We start from the raw sequence: 19,401 nt of genomic DNA, 5'->3' as shown, positions 1-19,401 counted from the left end.
GGATGAGTATTTAGGGATATGTATTACTCCATTCGTCCCATTAGAAGTGTCTTAATTTGAATATTCAAAGTCTTAATCTTTAAACTTTGACCTTAAATACTTTTTTTTGTGTTATATAAAAATAATGAAAATTATATCATTGAAAACACTTCTAAAACACAATCAATTCATATAAATTTCATCAAGTATTATTTAACACATATAAAATTATTTATGGTGAAGGTTGCAAAAGCCAGACGTTGCAAAATCAAAAACCTGACACTTTTAGTAAGACGGATGGAGTATTTAATTATTATTTAAATGGATCTATAGTAACTAATATTTTTTAATTGTTATTTAAAATGTAAATGTATATGATTAAAAAGACATTTGTCATTTTAATACAACGCTAAGTGTCGTTAGATGGAAATTATAACCCGTTTTTTAGTTTATTGGTAGATATTAAAACTCATTTTTGTTGAATTTTAAGTTCGGACAATTCATTAAAATCACATTACATCAATAATCTATCCTATTCACCGTCGCCGTCGTTACCACCAATCGTCGTCGCCGCTACCATCACCACCAATCGTCGCTCCCACCGACGCCGCCGTGACCGTTGCACGCCAACACCAACTGTCACTACCGCAACTGTCGCACGCCACCACCACTCGTCACTGCTACCACTGTTACCGTCATTATATTGTCCATCAAGCTGATACTTGAGTTAAAAATCATGTATTTATAACCATAACAATCCGGGACCTACTAACCTCTATATAAAAAACTCTTATTCCATAATAAGAAATCTAAGCAATCGGGGGTTAGACATTTTGGTTCATAAACTTAGCAATCTGATGACTATACAAATGATACTAATGGTGTCGATAAAAATGTCCCCCGCTATTACTACATATCCATGACTAAATTCTCGTACTTGTGCAGGATAATAATTCACGAACGAGGAGGCTTATTCAAAAGTCTATATGTACCAATAAACTATAAAAGTATTAATATAATTTTTAATCGATACGTGAAATTTTATTAAAACGACATATGTCCTTTTAAATCTATCCTTATAAATCCTATTTTTTAGATGGCATAAATAATTAATAAATATTTCTCCTGTCCGACTAAACTTCTCCACTTTTAATCTTTTAAAATCAAACTTTACCAACTTTGACCATATATATTTTTATTTGTGTTATCTAATAGTTGATTAAAGTTATACTAATGAAACACATATTTGAATACAATCAATTCATATAACTTTCATCAAATTTTATACAACACAAACGAAAATATTTATGATCAAAGTTTATAAAATTTAACTTTAAAAATTTAAAAATATACCAATTTAGTAGGAGTAGATAAAAATAGATACCTGATATAATTAAAACTCTTATATTGAAAATGATACTATGTTCATTATTACCAGAAAGAATACTATGTTCATTATTACCATAAGTTCAAATTTTCATATCATTTTTATTGTCGGTGGTAATATACTAATATGTCTTTTATGACATAGACATATTAGTTTATATAAAAAATAAAAATAAAAATTAAGTTTTGTTAAATTAGTTATCTATATTTCTAACTTATTATATATTTATCCATCTACTAATATAACGAAACTTTGATAAAAGTTATAGAATGATACCACCGTGTTTAAGCATAATGATTTTAGATTAGATGATTTTATTACCAAAATAAAAAATAATATTAAATTTTGGTAAATGCTTTTATGAATAACTATAAGGCTATTATTGAGAGACCAAATACATATGATGAGGTGTATTCAATCTATTTTTTTTTTATAAAAATCAATCGTACCATATATAGGGTCCATTCTTATAACTAATCATACAAAATATAGTCAAACGGATATTAATAAGTAAAACATTATAAATTTGATTTGCTCAAAGTGATAAAATCAATCAATTCAATACGAAGAAAGAAAGCCCAAAAATTCCATGAGTTGGTGAGTTAATTTTCCAATTAGCAGAATAGAAAACCCACAAATCACCCACTTTTAACCCATTGTGACCCAATATGTTTTCACTAACCAATTAAAAAGGCCACCATGAAGAAGAAACCCACCGTGAAGGAAAATACCTTTCACATAATCATTCCAAAGGTTTAATACCACCACCATTCCTTGAAGTGGGAAAGATTTTTCTAGGCTGTGAAGTGTGAAATACGTAGTACTATTTTTCTAGGCTGTGAGCCTGTGAAGGATTTTTCTATTTTTTTCAAGTACCCTTTATATTTTGGTGTTTTTATGTCTTCTTTTCTAAGATCAAATTCTATACTATTCGTATCCTACTTTTCTATACACCAAAGAAATATCATTTGTTCTTTTACACATGAATTATTCAAAAGTAATTTACTTGTAATGTAATGTGATTTTTTTGTGAATAATATAAAAGTAAGAAGTAATTAATGGTATGGCGTGGGGCTAACATCCAACTGTTGCGGGTTTCCCTCTTGGTGTTAATGGAGTGGCTGGTTAGTGTGTGGAGGCGTATGCCTTTACATTTGCATTAAGCAAAGATTTGAATTTTGAAGTGATCAAACTCTTTTTGGTTTGAAAAACAGAGAAAATGTTTAATGGATTCTTAATTAATATTGTTAGTTAAACATGACTAAAATTGAAATATATACATAATTATTTGTAATGTAGTTTGATTTTTTTGTGAATATATATACATGAAAATCATATCACTCTATATACACTAATCAAATATGAATCCCCACAATGAAAATGAATATCCTTGTTTAAGGTTACATGCAGTGAATTAAAAAAAAAAAAAAACATTTTGAACCCGTCTATTTCCTATTTTTTTAACCATCTATTTCCTTTAACCATGCATCCATTTTTATTGTACTTGATTTCGATAAACTTATTCTATGTTTTTTAATTTAATGCAATTCCCTGTCACCACACGCTCCAAAATTACGAAAACTAATGTTCATGTTAAAGATAGATGTTCCAATAACTGGCACTCACCGATGCTAAACTTGGCTTTCCCAACACAACTCGTTGATAATCTGAATAAACCAGATGTTAATGAAATTTTTTTAGCGGTCTATTTTTTTCATTCTTGGGTGAGGTCCAATTTTTAATTTTTCTTTTCCCCTTAGAGATAACTGTAATAAATATAATAAACGACTTCTAAATTTCTCCACTTACAAAAAACATCCTGGCTCCGTCCATGATTTGTGTATACTTTATTATACTTTGGTTATAGATTATGAGCGATAAAACTTTAAAAACGATAACCTTCATTAACCATTAGGTCGCGTTTAGTTCACAGAATTTGATAGAATCTGATGGAATTGGAATTGAATTCCATTTCTTAGTGTGTTTGGTTGGTTAAAGATGGAGGAATCACATTCCGTTGGAATGTTAACATTCCCTCATTTGATGGAATCTCCATTCTTTGGGGATGGGGAAAGGAATCTCATTCCGTCCCTCACTTGAATCTTCAAAAAATCAAAAACATTTCGTCAAATTCCATTCCTTCAGATTCCAATTCCTTTGAAAGATTTCATTCCTTCCAAAAACATTCCGCGAACCAAACGCGCCCTTAGTATCATCCTCAAAGCCCAGTTAGCCAGTAAACTAAAGACAAGACCCAAAACACAAATGGGCCCATAACCATAAATTCGACTGTCCAATCCAAATCTCACAATCCATTTCCGAAAAATCATCCTCCCCCTTTCTTCCTGCAAAAACCCTATTAGGGTTTCAAATTTCCATTACCAATTTCACATTCATATAATTTATTTACATAATTTAATAATCAAATCTAATAAATTCAGCATCTTGAAGAAAAATGTCATCATCTTTGTATCTTCAAAGATTTGGAAGAACAAAAAGTTTAACAAAAAGATCAACAAAAAAGTATCTTGAAGAAGCACTATACAGAAACCTGTACAAAAATGGTGGCTCAGAAATGAATGTTAGACAGAATTTAAATGAGTTTATTAAATCAAGAAAAAAAGCTTTTAAATGGGAAGTTGATCATACTCTTAAACTCCTTCGAAATCGTAAACATTATGCCCCTGCTCTAAAGGTACTGTGTCTTTTACTTCTTTTTTTTTTTTTAATTTAATTTTTATTTTGTGATTTGATATTTATGCAAAAGTTATGATTTTTTATAATGGGTATTTGTTGGTTTTCAAAATATGTATCTATCATCTTGCCCCTGCCTTAAAGGCTTTCATTTTATATGTTGTTGTTAGTTTGATTATGTGATTTGTGTTTTATGTAAAAGTTGTGATTTTTTTTAGTGGGTATATGTTGTTTCTTTGAAATGTGTGTATATAGTTGTATCTATCTCTCTGTATTGACCGGAAGTAGCCTTTGTATACTCGGTAGATGTATAATTGTTTTATGTTAGATATAGTAAATTTGTGGTCTTGAAATGAATGCGGTTTAACTATGTTATATGTAATATAATGGAAAGGTAGCTGTTTGTTTTGAAGTAAGGTGTTTGTTTTCGTTAACTAAGATCTTTGACGGAAGATATTGTGGTTTACCGAGTGATTGTGTTCGTTTGGTTATTGCTTGGAATAGGCTTTCCGTTAGAAACTGAGAAGAATGAAGCTGATGACATGGCTCATTGTCAAAACGTGTGTAGGTGTGTGATTATAGGTTTTAGAATATGACTGCAATGATTAGTTAAACATAAGAGTTTTCTCCTAAATCAGGCTTATTGTTTCTGCTGATTTTTTTGTTTTGTTTTGTGTGTTGTAAGGAGTATGCATTCATTTTGTGAAGTACATGGAACGTGATAAACAAAACTAAGTTGAGAATTTGTCATGAATCAAAGTTAATGTCATTTACTTCTTTCCGGCTCTAGGCGTAATTTTCTTGTTAAAAGGCTTATGAAGTGTTTTTTTGATACATAACCATGCTTAGAGGGTGTTTGAGAATGAGTAGAGTTAAGTGCGGGTGTGTGGGTAACAACTACATAAGACACGTTTTAGCTTTTTTTGTTTCTTTCTTTTTCACCTAAGCACTAAGATTGGTGCATATATTGAATGCAAAAAGTCCCTAAAAAAGCAATCCGGAACACCTTTTAAATAATCGTCTTCAGTTTCTGGCGATTTTTGTTAAAAAGCAGCAAGGCATGTGATTTGTGTTTGTATAAGCAATGTTTGGAGGTTAGACAGCTAATAAACAGACTAAAGCCTAAAAATTATCCTGCATAAGCCTGGTTTTCTGTTTGATTATGTTATCATATATGATAATAATAAAATAATATATCTATGTGATTAGTGTGGGCCATTTGCTTGAAGAATGTGAGCAAACTGATATGCCATATTACATTTTTCAGTTACTCATATGTGATTATATCTTTAAAGTACTCAGTTTGAATTACTTCCAAACTTTATGCCAACTGTATGCCCATCAAGAAACTATGGAAATAGATATTTGCTATTTATCTCTTGGGTTTTTGGGAAGCATGCTAATCATATTGCATGTTTTTTCTACACAGCACAAGTATTTTTGCTATTTTATGTAATCTCTTTAATGGTTTTTCTATAAACAGCTATCGGAAACCATGGCAGAAAGGGGTATGAACAAGACTGTCAGTGATCAAGCTGTACATATTGATTTTATTGCGAAAACACGAGGAATTAAAGCTGCAGAGGATTATTTCGTTGATCTCCCAGAACAATCGAAAAACCACTTTACATATGGTCCACTTCTAAACCATTACTGCAAAGAATTGATGACAGATAAAGCAGAGTCTATGTTTGAAAAGATGAAAGAGTTGGAGTTACCTCTAACGTCTGTTCACTATAATTGCATGATGACCCTGTATGAAAAGAAAGGTCAACCGGAAAGAATCCCGGAAATGGTCTCAGAGATGAAGGCAGCTGATGTGAAACTTGATACTTTGACCTACAACATCTGGATGAGGGCCGTTGCTGCCATGAATGATATTTCAGGGGTTGAAAGAGTAATTAATGAAATGAAGAGGGATGAAGTTTCTGAAGACTGGACAACTTATTCCAATTTAGCATCAATCTACATCAATGCTGGTTTGAAGGACAAGGCGGAGAATGCTTTGAAGGAGTTAGAAAAGAAAAATTCTCACAGGCATCTTTCTGCTTTTCAGCACCTAATTACTTTATACGGGAAAACTGGTAATATAATAGAAGTCTATCGTGTATGGCGTTCCTTGAAGCTAGCTTTCCCCAAAACTGCAAATGTTAGTTACTTAAATATGATACAGGTTTTGGTCAAGTTAAATGATTTACCGGGAGCTGAAAAGTGTTTCAGAGATTGGGTATCCGGCTGTTCATCTTATGATATTCGTGTTGCGAATGTTCTAATAGGAGCCTACATTAAAGCTGATTTATCTGAAAAGGCCGAAGAGCTTAAAGAGGTGTCAAGGAGAAGAGGTGGAAAGCCTAATGCTAAAACTTGGGAGCTTTTCTTGAATCATTATTTAGAAAAGGGGGACATTGCAGCTGCTGTTAAATGCATCGATAATGCAATTTCAATTGGTAGAGGGAATGGTGAAAAGTGGGTCCCCGAGACTTCGATTGTAAAGAAGTTTATGGCATATTTTGAGAGTACTAAAGATGTTAGTGGTGCGGAAGGATTTGTGGATGTTTTGAAGAAGGTTGATGATAATGTTGGTCGTGAAGTGCTGGAATCTTTGATAAGGATTTATGCAGCAGCTGGGAAAACGACCCCAATATTGCGTCGTAGAGTTAAGATGGAGAATATTGAGTTGAGCGATGAAGGTAAAACATTGCTTGAGACTATATCGGTATGATGCATGTTATATTGCTTTTACATTTAGAGATTATATGGAATTTTGATTTGAATGAAAGTTATGAAGCTTTATTGTTAAATGTTTCATTGCTTGGCTTTGCATTTGGATTTTGAAGTTGCAAATAAGGCTCCAGAACTCAAGATGTTGTAACATGGCTGTTTTAGCTGAAAGTTGTTCATTTTGGGTTAATTCGGTGCTGTAGTCATGCTATACTGGTAGATCAACCTCTGAAACTGTAGTTTGTGTCTTTAACTATAAGAGCCATGTTATTTTGTGAAATTGCAGAGAGCAAGTATGGTTGGTAGTTATTTTGTGAAGCAATTTTGATTTATCGTTTACGAACAATCAATTTCTAGTGAAAGAGAAAGTATGGTTGGTTGTTATTTAGGAAATGCATTCACATGGTTTGTTCAATATAGTGTTTTTCTTTTTGGGCTAATTGTATGCAGAAGTATGAATCACTTTTGGCATAAGGGTACTCTTATTTTAGGTTTATAAAATAGAATGTACCATATTATGTATGTTTTGGTTATGTGAACCTTGTCATATAATTTTGTTGCATCTCTTTTTAATCTATTTTTGGAATCACTGTTAAATGTATTACAAGGTTTATAAAGCTTTGAAAGGTCATTGGATAACTGGTGTGAGTTTCTAGGAAGGTTTATGATGCATATCGCTCCACAAAAAGGTTGGTTTGGAATGTCTGTGAGAGACCGTTAGAGCGGACGGAGTGGATAGGCACGGGACCGGTACCGGTGTGAACACCGCCCCGACCTACCGGTACCGGTAGGGAGGGGAGCACTTTGGCCTACCGGTTTGGGTACCGGTAGGGACCCACCTGCAACGTCTCTTTCTTCTCTCTCTCTTTCTTCTTTCTTTCTTTTCTTTCTTTTCTTTCTGCCGATTTGTTCCTCCTTTTTTTTCTCTTTGAACTCACAAAACACACACACAAATAACACATACATATATCTATATTTTCGTAATCATGAACCCTTTCTTCAACAATCCTTTATTTCTTGATAATCACGGCTCAACACCCCCAAATTTTCAATCGGATTCGAGTTCATCCGACGAGACGGACCGTTATATCAATCTATTCACAATGGTGCATTATGCAATTCAACAAGATGTCCGCAATACTGCCTCCTCTTCAAGAACGTATACAAGACGGGACGATCGTGGTGAGTCTCACAACCGTCTTTTTTGAGATTACTTTGCCGAAGAACCGAAATTTAATGAGACTTTTTTAGAAAACGGTTTCGTATGAGTAGACGGTTGTTTGTGAAGATAGCTTTAGATTTGGAAAACAATTTTAGTTTTTTTAAGAGGAAGATCGACGCGCGTGGTAGATGGGGGTTTTCGGCTTTACAGAGATGCACATCTGCAGTTCGCCAGTTAGGCTATGGTAGTAATCCCGATAGTTTAGATGATTACCTAAATATGTCGGAAAGATCGTCACGTGAAACCCTTAATGCTTTTTGTGATGGAGTCATTAAGTTATATCGGCATGAATACTTGCGTAGGCCAACGCGTACTGATACACAACGCATTCTTGATCATCATGCGTCTTACCATGGTTTCCCCGGCATGTTAGGTATATCTTAACTTAATATATATATTTTTTAGTTAATAATGTATAAATGTATATATATATATATTACGTAGTTTAGTTAATAATGTATAAAAGTATATATATATATTATGTAGTTTAGTTAATAATGTATAAATGTATATATATATATATATATATATTACGTAGTTTAGTTAATAATGTATAAATGTTTATAGGGAGTCTTGATTGTACACACTGGGCTTGGGATAATTGTCCAGTAGCTTGGCGTGGTCAGTACACGCGAGGTAACCATCACGGGCCGACGATATCGCTTGAAGCAATTGCTTCACAGGATTGTTGGATTTGGCACGCATACTTTGGTGTTGCCGGTTCAAACAACGACATTAATGTGTTGAACCAATCTCCTTTGTTCAACCCTTTTGAAGACGGCACAGCACCGTTGGTTCCTTTCACTGTAAATGGAACCGAATATCGGTACCCGTATTATCTAGTGGATGGGATCTACCCAAGATATGCGATGTTTGTGAAAACGATACAGCATCCAACCGGTGAGAAAAGGATTCGGTATGCTAAGGCACAGGAGGCTGCAAGGAAGGACGTAGAGCGAGCTTTTGGTATTATTAAAAAAAAGTGGAAAATACTTAGAGAACCGGCACGACAAATGGAAGAAACCTCCATCCGTAAGATCATGTATGCGTGTTATATTCTTCATAACATGATTTTAAAGGACGAGGACCACGCTATAAGTCCTGATTACATTCAGGATCCCCCAGTTGCGCCACAGCCATCGGATGAACAACTTTTGAGATATATGACTCAAGCGTTCACGAAGATCTTAAGATGGATCTCATTGACCATATTCATCGCACATTCATCCCGAGCATCGATCGTTAGTTTATTTATGTATTGTGTTGTCGTTTCGTTTTTAATATTGTAGTTTGATATTTGGATTTGTTGTTTTATTTTGTTGTTTGTTTTATTTATAATATTGTAGTAGTTTTAAATTATTAAATAAAATTGTTTTAGTTTTAAAAAATAAATAGAAATGAAATTAAATAGAAAAGGGTGGGGAGGGGAAGGGAGGGGTGGCGAGGTACTCCTAGCAAAAGAGGAGGGGAGGGGAGGAGAAGAAAAATCAGGGAGGGGAGGGGAGGAGTGGGGAAGCTCTCCCCGTCTTTTGGGCATCAACTAACTCTGTCCCTAGGATATCGTTAAGGTAATGTTCATTCTGTCTTTTGACACCATTCTATGGAGTGAGCCCGGATTCCATCCCGCAACCTATTTCCACATAAGTCCACTATAGTGGTCCCTCAAAGCATTCGCGGAGGGGGAATTAGTGCTAGTCAATCCTAGACCGATTTATGATGCATATTGTCAATGTTTCATTACATAGAAAATTTATAAACCTCTAATATGGTTTATCAAGGTTGTTTGTAGGTGTCAGTGTCATATCCTTTGATTATGTTGGCATTTAAGTTTTACAAAATTTGTTACCTGATTGATGGAAAAACTTGCAATATAAAGCCACAATCACACATACAATGGCTTGACCGAGTTAAATGCTATTAGATCATATTGTAGATTATGCTGACCTCTAAGATATAGTTTTAGAATGGTTTGTAAGTATATAATACAGGTTATGTTAGTAAAAGTCATGACACATCAAACCTTTAACGTAGTTTTGAATCATCTTATTGTTCCAAGACCATAAATTAAAACCAAGCAAGCAAATGCGCCACAAAAAGATAATCATATTGCCATTATCATCAAGAGTGAATAGTATCCAACAATTTATTAGGGACAGTTTGGATTATTTCCAGGTCCTCCAAAAAAGATATAATTACCCCAAGTTTTACTATACCCGCTTTTAACACCATAACAATTGGGTTTATCAGCTATCGCTTTCAAATTAGGCACTGGATTTAAGGTGTTATCCTCATTAACTATTTCCAAGTTTCTGGCATATGCTGCTTTACCAAACCCTTCATTTGGGAAGTGACCGCTGCCCATTTGGGTCGATGTATGATTATGCAAGTTCCGTGAATACACTTCTCCTCCATATTCTATTGACGTTGCGTGATCACGAAGGTCTGTGAATAAAGTCTGGGGCCAGTATCCTATCATTTCACTTCCCGCCTTTAACCACCAGTCGCCACTCTTTATGTCCTAGAGATTAAGTTACATACATCACGATTATGGTTTGCTAATATTTCAAATGGATGATAAAAGAAAATAGTTATGCATTACTATGTTATTTTTTTTTAAAAGGGGTGGATCATTTGCACTTACCTTCCAGATCAAGAAGGCGATATCATATTGCTTATCGTTATATGTTGAAAATGGATATATCGCAGCTCCAAGGGCAATTCTAGTATTGGTTTGAACAAATCCCGGACATTGCAAATTGTAGCAGCCTGATCGATAGCTGTTAGGCTGTAATTTTTTTTGTAGTTTCAAACTATAAGTACTGATTAATTGTACAATCTTAAAAGACTATTAAAAGACTCATCAAGTAATCGGAACTTACAGTCCAGTAAATGAATATCCTTGGATTATTATCTTGGTATAGAATTGGTACAGCCTGTTATTATAACAAAATAGATTGTATCATACATATATACAATTGTGTGCACATACTTAGAAATGATAGTGTAGATGGTAGATAAACATACATATATGTTTCATGAATGTTAATGATTTTATTTGAATAACTTTGTAGTTACATTTTTGATATATATATATCGTCGAATAAAGGTATGATTGTCACTTAAATGTCATATTCCAATACTTGGTCCTTGACGGATTGAGTATAGTTGTTGTGTTTTATTTAAATGATCGGAGGGATGAACTTACATGCCAACCAGCTTCAACAGTTTGGACATCATGAGTTGGAACATCAGAAGAAACCCAAATTTGTGAAAGGCTAAAATCATAGTATTTAGCAACATATGGTTTCCATACATTCATAAGTGCTTTTGTTCCATAGAATTTTCCATCTGTTACATACCCTGTTGCATGCTGAAACATACAATACAACATGTTAAATGGCAAACGATATAGTCATATAGATATGTATATCGATCAATTCATATGGCTTATACGGGATGAGTTGATAAGTATATATCCAGTTGTTGTACTGGGGCTAGAATACCACCATTACCCTTTTTTTTACGTTTATCAATCAACTTATAATTAGTGTAAAAGATGCACGAGATTAAAATTGTACACCTCATGGTCTTGAGCACCCGAGAAGCCTTTTCTACCAACTTTCTTTACCGATTTAGAAATTGACATGGATCTCAAAACGTCGCTTGCAGTTGTTCTTCTAATAGGAATTGTGCCATTTGGGCATGATTCACCCTTTGAACTCCATAACTGCTTGATCTCTGTTTCCATTGTAGTACTATCATGTCCTTTTGGCATCTCAGGTGGATCCTAAACATTTAGCGAAGAAGGTAAATTCTATTATAGAAATGAGATATGTACCTGAGAATGTAATGAGGTATACACAAATGTTTATGTTGAGTAATGAACTACTCGAATGTTTAATTGTATGCAATCAACTTTCAAATCCCGGTTATTTGATGTATCCGGGTATATGAGCTGCCACTTGTAAGTTTTTGATTGGTCAGATACATCCAATAATCTGGATTTCAAAGTTCATTACATACAATAAACATCCAAGAAGTTATATACATTCCTACGTACTTATCTCTATAGAATACATATAATTTATAGTACTAATTAAATACTTTAACATACCAAGTTCATTTTTTCTTTGATCTCCGGGAGATCAAATGTTGGCTGAAGATTAAATAAAACACAATCGATTATGTCTCCATCTGAACTCTGATTCAAAACATAAACAATTTAAAGATTAGTAATTAATTAACACCAAAAACTCAAGAATCTGAACAGAATAAAACACAGGTTTATAAACCAGGAAGTACAATTTTTGAAAAACGTTACCTTAATTGACTTAACAAAAGGTTTGTTGATTTTCTTAAGACGGGCATTAATCCACTTCATCGTCTTCAACTCATCACTTCTTGACATGTAGGTTCTATTTAACTGTCGGAAATCGTTAATAACCTTTGAAGCAAAAACAGGTGAAAACAACAAGATATACAACATAAAAATCAAAACGATCAAAGAGATAGACTGCATCATTCTATGTTATCGTGTTCAATTCTTCTTCAAAATTAAACGTATGCAATTTGTTATTGTAGGGTGTTTTTCCTACAAAGTTTGTCAACGTATATAATATATTAATCGATATATATAACATGTACATGTATATACTGCTATGCAAAACCATAATTTAAAGTATCGGAGATATTTAGAATTAAATGGAAGAGTAATTGATAATAAAGATCTTAATATATATAACACATCAAATCAAATCAAATCAAATTAATATATATAATATCAGTGATTTGACTTCGACTTTGAATGTGATCATATCGAAAATTTCCAATGTAGTCAATAAAATGTTATAATTGTTGTTGTGGTATCTGGTATTTTGGTATGTATATTAATTTGTATTCCAAATAAAACGAATTTTGTAGCTTGATATAATTACAGTATTAATTTCATTTAGATTTTGTATGCTAATCATATAGTCTTAATTAACTTCGGGATGATATTTAATGAATCGCCTCTATGGATCTATATCTTTGTTTCCTTTTTAATTAATATAAATTTAATAATTAGAAACCTAATCATTTATTCAAATTTTATGAATTTTTTTTACTTAATAAATAAAAGTAACCGTCATTTACCTATATTCTAATATTTTACTTAATGACATTATTTATGTATTCAGTCACTTAATACACTTAACATTTAATGACTGAAAAATAAAAAATAAAAAGCACTAAATCGTTCTTCGAATTCAAGGTTGATCCAGGGTAGTGTCCAAGGGTACCGGCCAGTGCCGCAGCCTGTGAACTACATGAACCGCTTGTTTTGCGTAGTATAAATTTTTTATGAGTATTTTATGAGGCTGTCTCAAATATTAGAGAGTTTAACCACCACTCTACCAGTACTACTAATGGTGTTGTTTTCCAAAGTTTTGTTCATTCTATATTTTGGATTGGATATCAATAAGCGAGAGATTGTGCACCAATGTCCAATGGTCACTTCTGAAGCAGATACTTTTGGAAATAAAAGAATGATAATCTTCATTGCAAAAAGAAATGAAATTTGTTTTTCCAGTTGAAAAAACCTTTGAAAATTTTGAGCGGCCCATTTCCCAACGACGGGTCGAGCCAAAATCTAATACTTTTCCCATTGCCAACAACCTTTGAACACTTGATCCAACCCAACTCCAGCCACCTTCACTCTTTCTACGGAATTTACAATATTTTTCCATACCCCTTCACTTGCTAACTTAAGAGAGAGGAAACACCAACTTTTAATACTATCATGTAAAACACAAATCACTTTTTTCCAAAAACTAGACAACTCACGTTTAAACCTCCATTGGCCACTTCGATAGTAGAGCAACATAGGAACATCAGCTTTAGCACAATTGATTAAACAAGTGTACATACATACAATAATGCCCTATACTGTATATGATAACTAATGGATAATGCGAATGATAAAAATTCTCATGGATACTTCTGTTAAACAAACTGTGATTTTCACAAAAAAATTTTCTATATACATATATATACACTTACGGGTTGTTATCATTTAAAAACTAAAATTTTCGTAAAAACTAAAATTTTCGTAAAAACTAAAAAACTGACCAACACACACTGTGATGTGAGCTTTACACAATGTGTTAATGTGTTTTTCAAAACACATTGTGTAAAGCTCACATCACAGCATGTTTGAACAATTTTCTGATTTTTACGCACTATCAAAAACACATTGTGATTGAAAACTTAACACAATGTGTTTTTAGATTACACTATAAAAACACATTGTGTTAAATTCATATCACAACGTGTTTTGATCAGTTTTTAAAAAATTTATTTTTCAAATGAACATTTCACATACACTCACATCTAAATCTATAACTAATATAGGTATAGTTAAAATAAAATATGTATTTAATTAATTAAAAACAAATAAAACAATATTCTTCTTTTTACCAGAAAATCAATATGATATCATGAAAATCATTGTGTATCAATATAAATATTTGTACTTCGTGAATCTTTCTGTATCAATTTTATCATAATTCAAGTATCAATATTTTATCTTATTTCTTTTACATTAACCCCAGCTAATGTAATATATTTTACATGATACAAAAGTAAAACAAAATTTCTTTTCTTTTTGTTTCTTGAAAAACCGACAAAGATGAAAGAAAAAAAAAGTAAATGAACCACCTACCACAATTATCCACACTTTGTTTACTCACATACCCCACATATCTTTTTGACCAACCTATCTCTAATATATTTCCTTTCTTTCCATCATTTCTCAAATATAAAGGAAACACAAGTCTTCTCATTCTCTTTCTTTTTATTTTTCATATATCAACTTCCATTCTCTTGGATTACAAAACACATGGATTTAGAAACTCATCAACTTTTGTAAGTCTATTTCATGTTCTACAAGCTTTTCATGTTCTACAAGCTTGTAATGTTACACTCGTGCGTTTTTTCATTCAATATTTTTTTTTCAAAGCTACTTGCTCAAATCTTTCTTATTTATTTATTTATCTTTTAGGTCCGTTTCTATAAGATAATTTTAATTTGTCATAATTTTTCTTGTTCTTAGAAAATAAAAATTATTATATATTGGATGATTTTTTTAAAACCTGCTTCAAAATTTATTTATTTTTGTAATTGTCTTCGATTGTTCAAAATCTTGTCACGCACCCATCGTTGTGTGAATATAACGTACTCAACGCCAACTTCACACAATACTCGTGTCTTTTTTACTTTTATTTTTAATGCTTAAGGGGTAAGCACGGTTTTGTTTGGATCGGTTTTTGGCTAAAATAAAAAACCGAACTGAATCTTTCGGTTTTTTTAAACCAAAAACCATTGAATTTAATTTTGGGTCGGTTCGGTTTGATTTTGGTTTTTTTATTCGTGACAGGGTAGTTGGAGACATATATAACTTTCATGTTGGAAATTGAAGATGGCATATGAGTAATGAACGTGAGATGATAAGAGATGACACATGAGATGGTTTATAAATCTATACATATACGTAAATTATAAAATATAAAACCATCACTGAAGCAAAGCAGATATTTTAAAAACTTATGGCATCTAATTTCTGAATATAGTTTCTAATAATGAATACTGTACTTGTAAACACATACATTAACAGTTTCTATATTAGCTTTTATTTGTACACTAAAAAGCAAGAAAGTTACCGTGAGTAATGGAAATACAAGTACAGTGATATAATTACAAAATACATTGACTTATAAATGATGTTCAGCTCGGTTCGGTTTTCGCAGTTTGGTTTTTCATACGAAACCGAAAACGGAACCGATTTTCATTTGGTTTTTGGAAAACCAAAACCAAACTCGATGGTTTAGTTCGGTTTTTGGTTTTTCGGTTTTGTTTTTCTCAGTATATTTTGATTTTCGGTTTGGTTTTTGTTCAACCCTACTTAATTGTATGTTTGTGTTAAGTATAAAACTATAAATAAATAGTTTATTTAATTTGTTATGATTTTAGGAGTTTTCTATTGAGGTTTGATAATATATATATATAGCAATTCTTTAATGACACTTTATTCAACTTCAACGGTTCAAAAGACATATAGATGTGTTTTAAAGTTTCAAAAAGTATTTCTAGGTATCGTGATACAAACCTAATCCCGATCAGACTAGGTCAGGTCAGCAGCGGGATTAAGAAACAGAGGGCAAAGGAAATCAGATAGTGGAAGGAAGGAACTCCCTCTCACTATATACCTGTTAGGTGGATTGGTTATTGCATATCTCACTACCCTTACTTGTCCATTTACCTGCTCCTGTCACATACTCATCCTATAACTTGCTAAAGGATCGTATATCTTCTAGTATAGGATTAATATTGTTTCCTAATATTTGTTTCCTTGTTTGTCCCCTGATTTCTAGTTTTTTGCTTGGGCCATAAGATATATGTGGCTATATATTGTATCGTGACTTTTCTGAATAAAATAACAAGAACCAAAAACTTAAAACCCAATCACAATTTTCATGGCATCAGAGCCACAATCGTAAACAAACAAAAAAAAAAAAAAAAAAAAAAAAAAAAAAAAAAAAAAACCTTATATTACGACGTCACAATCCAACTCAAAATTCATTCTGTTTGTTTCATTAATTAAAGTGAATGGTTGATTATTTTATCAAAACTAATCCCATTGGCTGCTTTAGATTGTAGCCGTCAAAAACAAATCAAACAACATAACCCTTTTTGAATATCATAATTTTTTTATGGCTGGAGAAAAGTCCAGCAGCAACAACAGTGGCAAATCCCCCGCCATTGATGCAAGCTCGCCGTATTATATACACCCATCCGACCTCCCTAAACAATTACACGTAAACGAAATTCTGAATGACTCGAATTACAACGATTGGTCTAAGGAGATGGCCAATTTCCTGTTCGCAAAAAACAAGATGGGCTTCGTTGACGAAACGATCCCTAAACCAGAAAAAGCATCTGAAGACTACATGCCTTGGATGCGTTGTGATGCTATGATCATTGGATGGTTCACAACCGCAATGGACAAAGACATTAGGACGAGTATTCGATATGCTAACACATCCGCTGCGATTTGGAAAGATTTAAAAGAAAGATTCGGCAAAGAGAATGCACCTCGAGCCTATGAATTAAAGCAGTTGCTTTCTTGTTCTCATCAAGATGGATCATCCGTTTCTTCCTACTATACCAAGCTTCGTGGTATATGGGATGAAATAAGTTCAGTGTTGCCGATTCCACAATGCACGTGTGGTCACTGTACGTGTGAGATTGGAAAAAGGTTAGTTGATTTTAAGGAAAAGGAGCGTCTATATGAATTTTTGATGGGACTGGACACTGAGTTTTCTACCATAAGAACTCATGTCCTGTCTATGAAAACATCACCAACCCTTGGAGAAGCCTACCGTCTCGCGTCTGAAGAAGAACAACAAAAAATAATTGTGTCGACCAAACGAACTGCTGTGGAGCCAGCCGCATTTAAAACACAAGGTTGGCGTGATGGACCTTCTAATTTTGGACGTAATTATAAGGGAAACTCTAGGGATTTCAAACGAAACACGGAAGAGAAAACTGAGAATTGTAGCGAATGCGGGAAAGATGGTCATAAACGAGAAGGTTGTTTTAGAATTATTGGGTATCCTGATTGGTGGCAGGGAAAAGGGAAGAATGAGAAGATGAAATCGAAAGCAGCTTACGTAGAGGCCAAACCTGGGCTGGCTGGACTCACTGATGCACAATATCAAGCGCTTATGAAGCATTTCAATGTGAATGAAAAAAGGGCAGAAGCAGATAACATACGTAAGGCAAACATGGCTGGTAAGATCAATAAACTACCTCGTGATTGGATTGTGGACTCGGGCTCAACTGACCATGTGGTTCACGCGCTCGAATCCCTTGAAAGTAATTCTTCCATTACACAAGAAACACCCATTATGATACCTAATGGTGTTAATGTTCCTGTTCATGCTAAAGGAACTTGCATGTTGAATGGAGAAAACAAAGTCAATGATGTTTTATTTGTTCCAGATTTTAATTGCAATCTACTTTCTGTAAGTAAATTAGCGAAAGAATTACAATGTGTAGTGAGTTTCTTTCCCGATTTTTTTGTAATGCAGGGCTTACGATCGAAGAAGTTGATTGGCACGGGCAAATGCGTGAATGGTCTATATCGGATGGCAATGGTAGCACAAGCAAGGAGAGCCATGGCAAGCAAGGTTGACGCTAAGATTTGGCATTCAAGATTAGGTCATGCTTCCCATTCTAAATTGTCGCATATAGATTTTTTAAGAGATGTTTCTTTTGATTTTGGAGATTATGTTTGTGATTCTTGTGTTAAAGCTAAACACACACGAACCCCCTTTCCTAAAAGTTTTATTAAGACTAATGATTGTTTTGAGTTAATTCATTGTGACATTTGGGGTAAATATCGTAAATCGTCAACCACTAATGCCAATTTTTTCTTGACCATTGTTGATGATTATAGTAGAGCTCTTTGGGTTTTCCTTATTAAACATAAAAGTGATGCGAGCGGTTGTTTGATAAATTTTCATAATATGGTCAAAAATCAATTTTCAAAATCCATAAAACGAATTAGAAGTGATAATGGGGGAGAATTCACCTCGAATAGGATGAAAGACTTTTATGCTAGTCAAGGCATTTTGCTTGAAACTAGTTGTCCCCACACCCCACAACAAAATGGGGTTGTGGAACGAAAACACTGACACCTTCTTGAAACCGCCCGGGCTCTAATGTTTCAAGCAAATATTCCGAAACGTTTTTGGGGAGAATGTATAGAAACCGCCACCTATATCATTAATCGCCTCCCATCCAAAGTGATTAAAAATCGAACTCCCTATGAAATAATCTTTGGACAAAAACCAAACTATGATCATATGAGAACGTTGGGGTGTTTGGTCTATTATAGTAGTATTGAAACGGGAGGCGATAAGTTCGAATTCAGGGGGAGACCAGGGATATTTATGGGATATCCGCAAGGTACTAAAGGATATAGAATTTTTGATGTTGAACATGGAAAAATAGCTATTTCTCGTGATGTCAAATTTGTTGAAAATAATCTTCCTTTTTTGCATCTTAAGTCTCATGATAATATGGATGGAATTAGTGACGTTTTGAATTGGACTAAGCATGGTTTTGTTGAAATAGATGAAACAGAGACTACCACCAATGTTCCCATTGAACCAATTCCCATTCAAGATACCCCTCACATTTTAAGTAATAGTCCACCTATTAACAATGAAGAAATCGAACCAACTCATAATGAACCTCCAATACAGAAAGTTACTAGAACTAGGTTTCCTTCCTCAAGGCTGCAGGATTTTGAAGTATCGCTACCACCATCCATCGACCATGCAAAGCCCGTGCACGA

General features: G+C 33.4%; 3 protein-coding genes across 3 annotated transcripts; 2 read left to right on the top strand and 1 right to left on the bottom strand.

The window, feature by feature from the left end:
• Positions 1-3,740: 3,740 nt before the first annotated feature.
• Positions 3,741-7,182, top strand: LOC122608970 (pentatricopeptide repeat-containing protein At1g60770). Its single transcript, XM_043782036.1, has 2 exons — positions 3,741-4,061; positions 5,544-7,182. Exons 1-2 carry the CDS (start codon positions 3,822-3,824, stop codon positions 6,780-6,782), a joined length of 1,479 nt encoding a protein of 492 aa, XP_043637971.1. The 5' UTR covers positions 3,741-3,821; the 3' UTR covers positions 6,783-7,182.
• A 585-nt stretch (positions 7,183-7,767) lies between these two features.
• LOC122585291 (protein ALP1-like) lies at positions 7,768-10,066 on the top strand. Its single transcript, XM_043757412.1, has 4 exons — positions 7,768-7,940; positions 8,054-8,376; positions 8,571-9,244; positions 9,992-10,066. The coding sequence occupies exons 1-4, from the start codon at positions 7,768-7,770 to the stop codon at positions 10,064-10,066; spliced, it is 1,245 nt and encodes a 414-aa protein (XP_043613347.1).
• Positions 10,067-10,149: 83 nt separating this feature from the next.
• On the bottom strand, positions 10,150-12,411 carry LOC122585277. Its single transcript, XM_043757397.1, has 7 exons — positions 12,325-12,411; positions 12,118-12,204; positions 11,584-11,790; positions 11,209-11,373; positions 10,883-10,936; positions 10,645-10,788; positions 10,150-10,521 (listed from the first exon to the last, which is right to left on the bottom strand). The coding sequence occupies exons 1-7, from the start codon at positions 12,409-12,411 to the stop codon at positions 10,150-10,152; spliced, it is 1,116 nt and encodes a 371-aa protein (XP_043613332.1).
• Positions 12,412-19,401: the final 6,990 nt, after the last annotated feature.

The sequence above is a fragment of the Erigeron canadensis genome, chromosome 1 (assembly GCF_010389155.1).
Source record: "Erigeron canadensis isolate Cc75 chromosome 1, C_canadensis_v1, whole genome shotgun sequence".
Lineage (NCBI taxonomy): Eukaryota > Viridiplantae > Streptophyta > Magnoliopsida > Asterales > Asteraceae > Erigeron > Erigeron canadensis.
The sequence above is the reverse complement of the archived record's forward strand: the minus strand, read 5'-3'. Positions and strand labels throughout refer to the sequence as shown.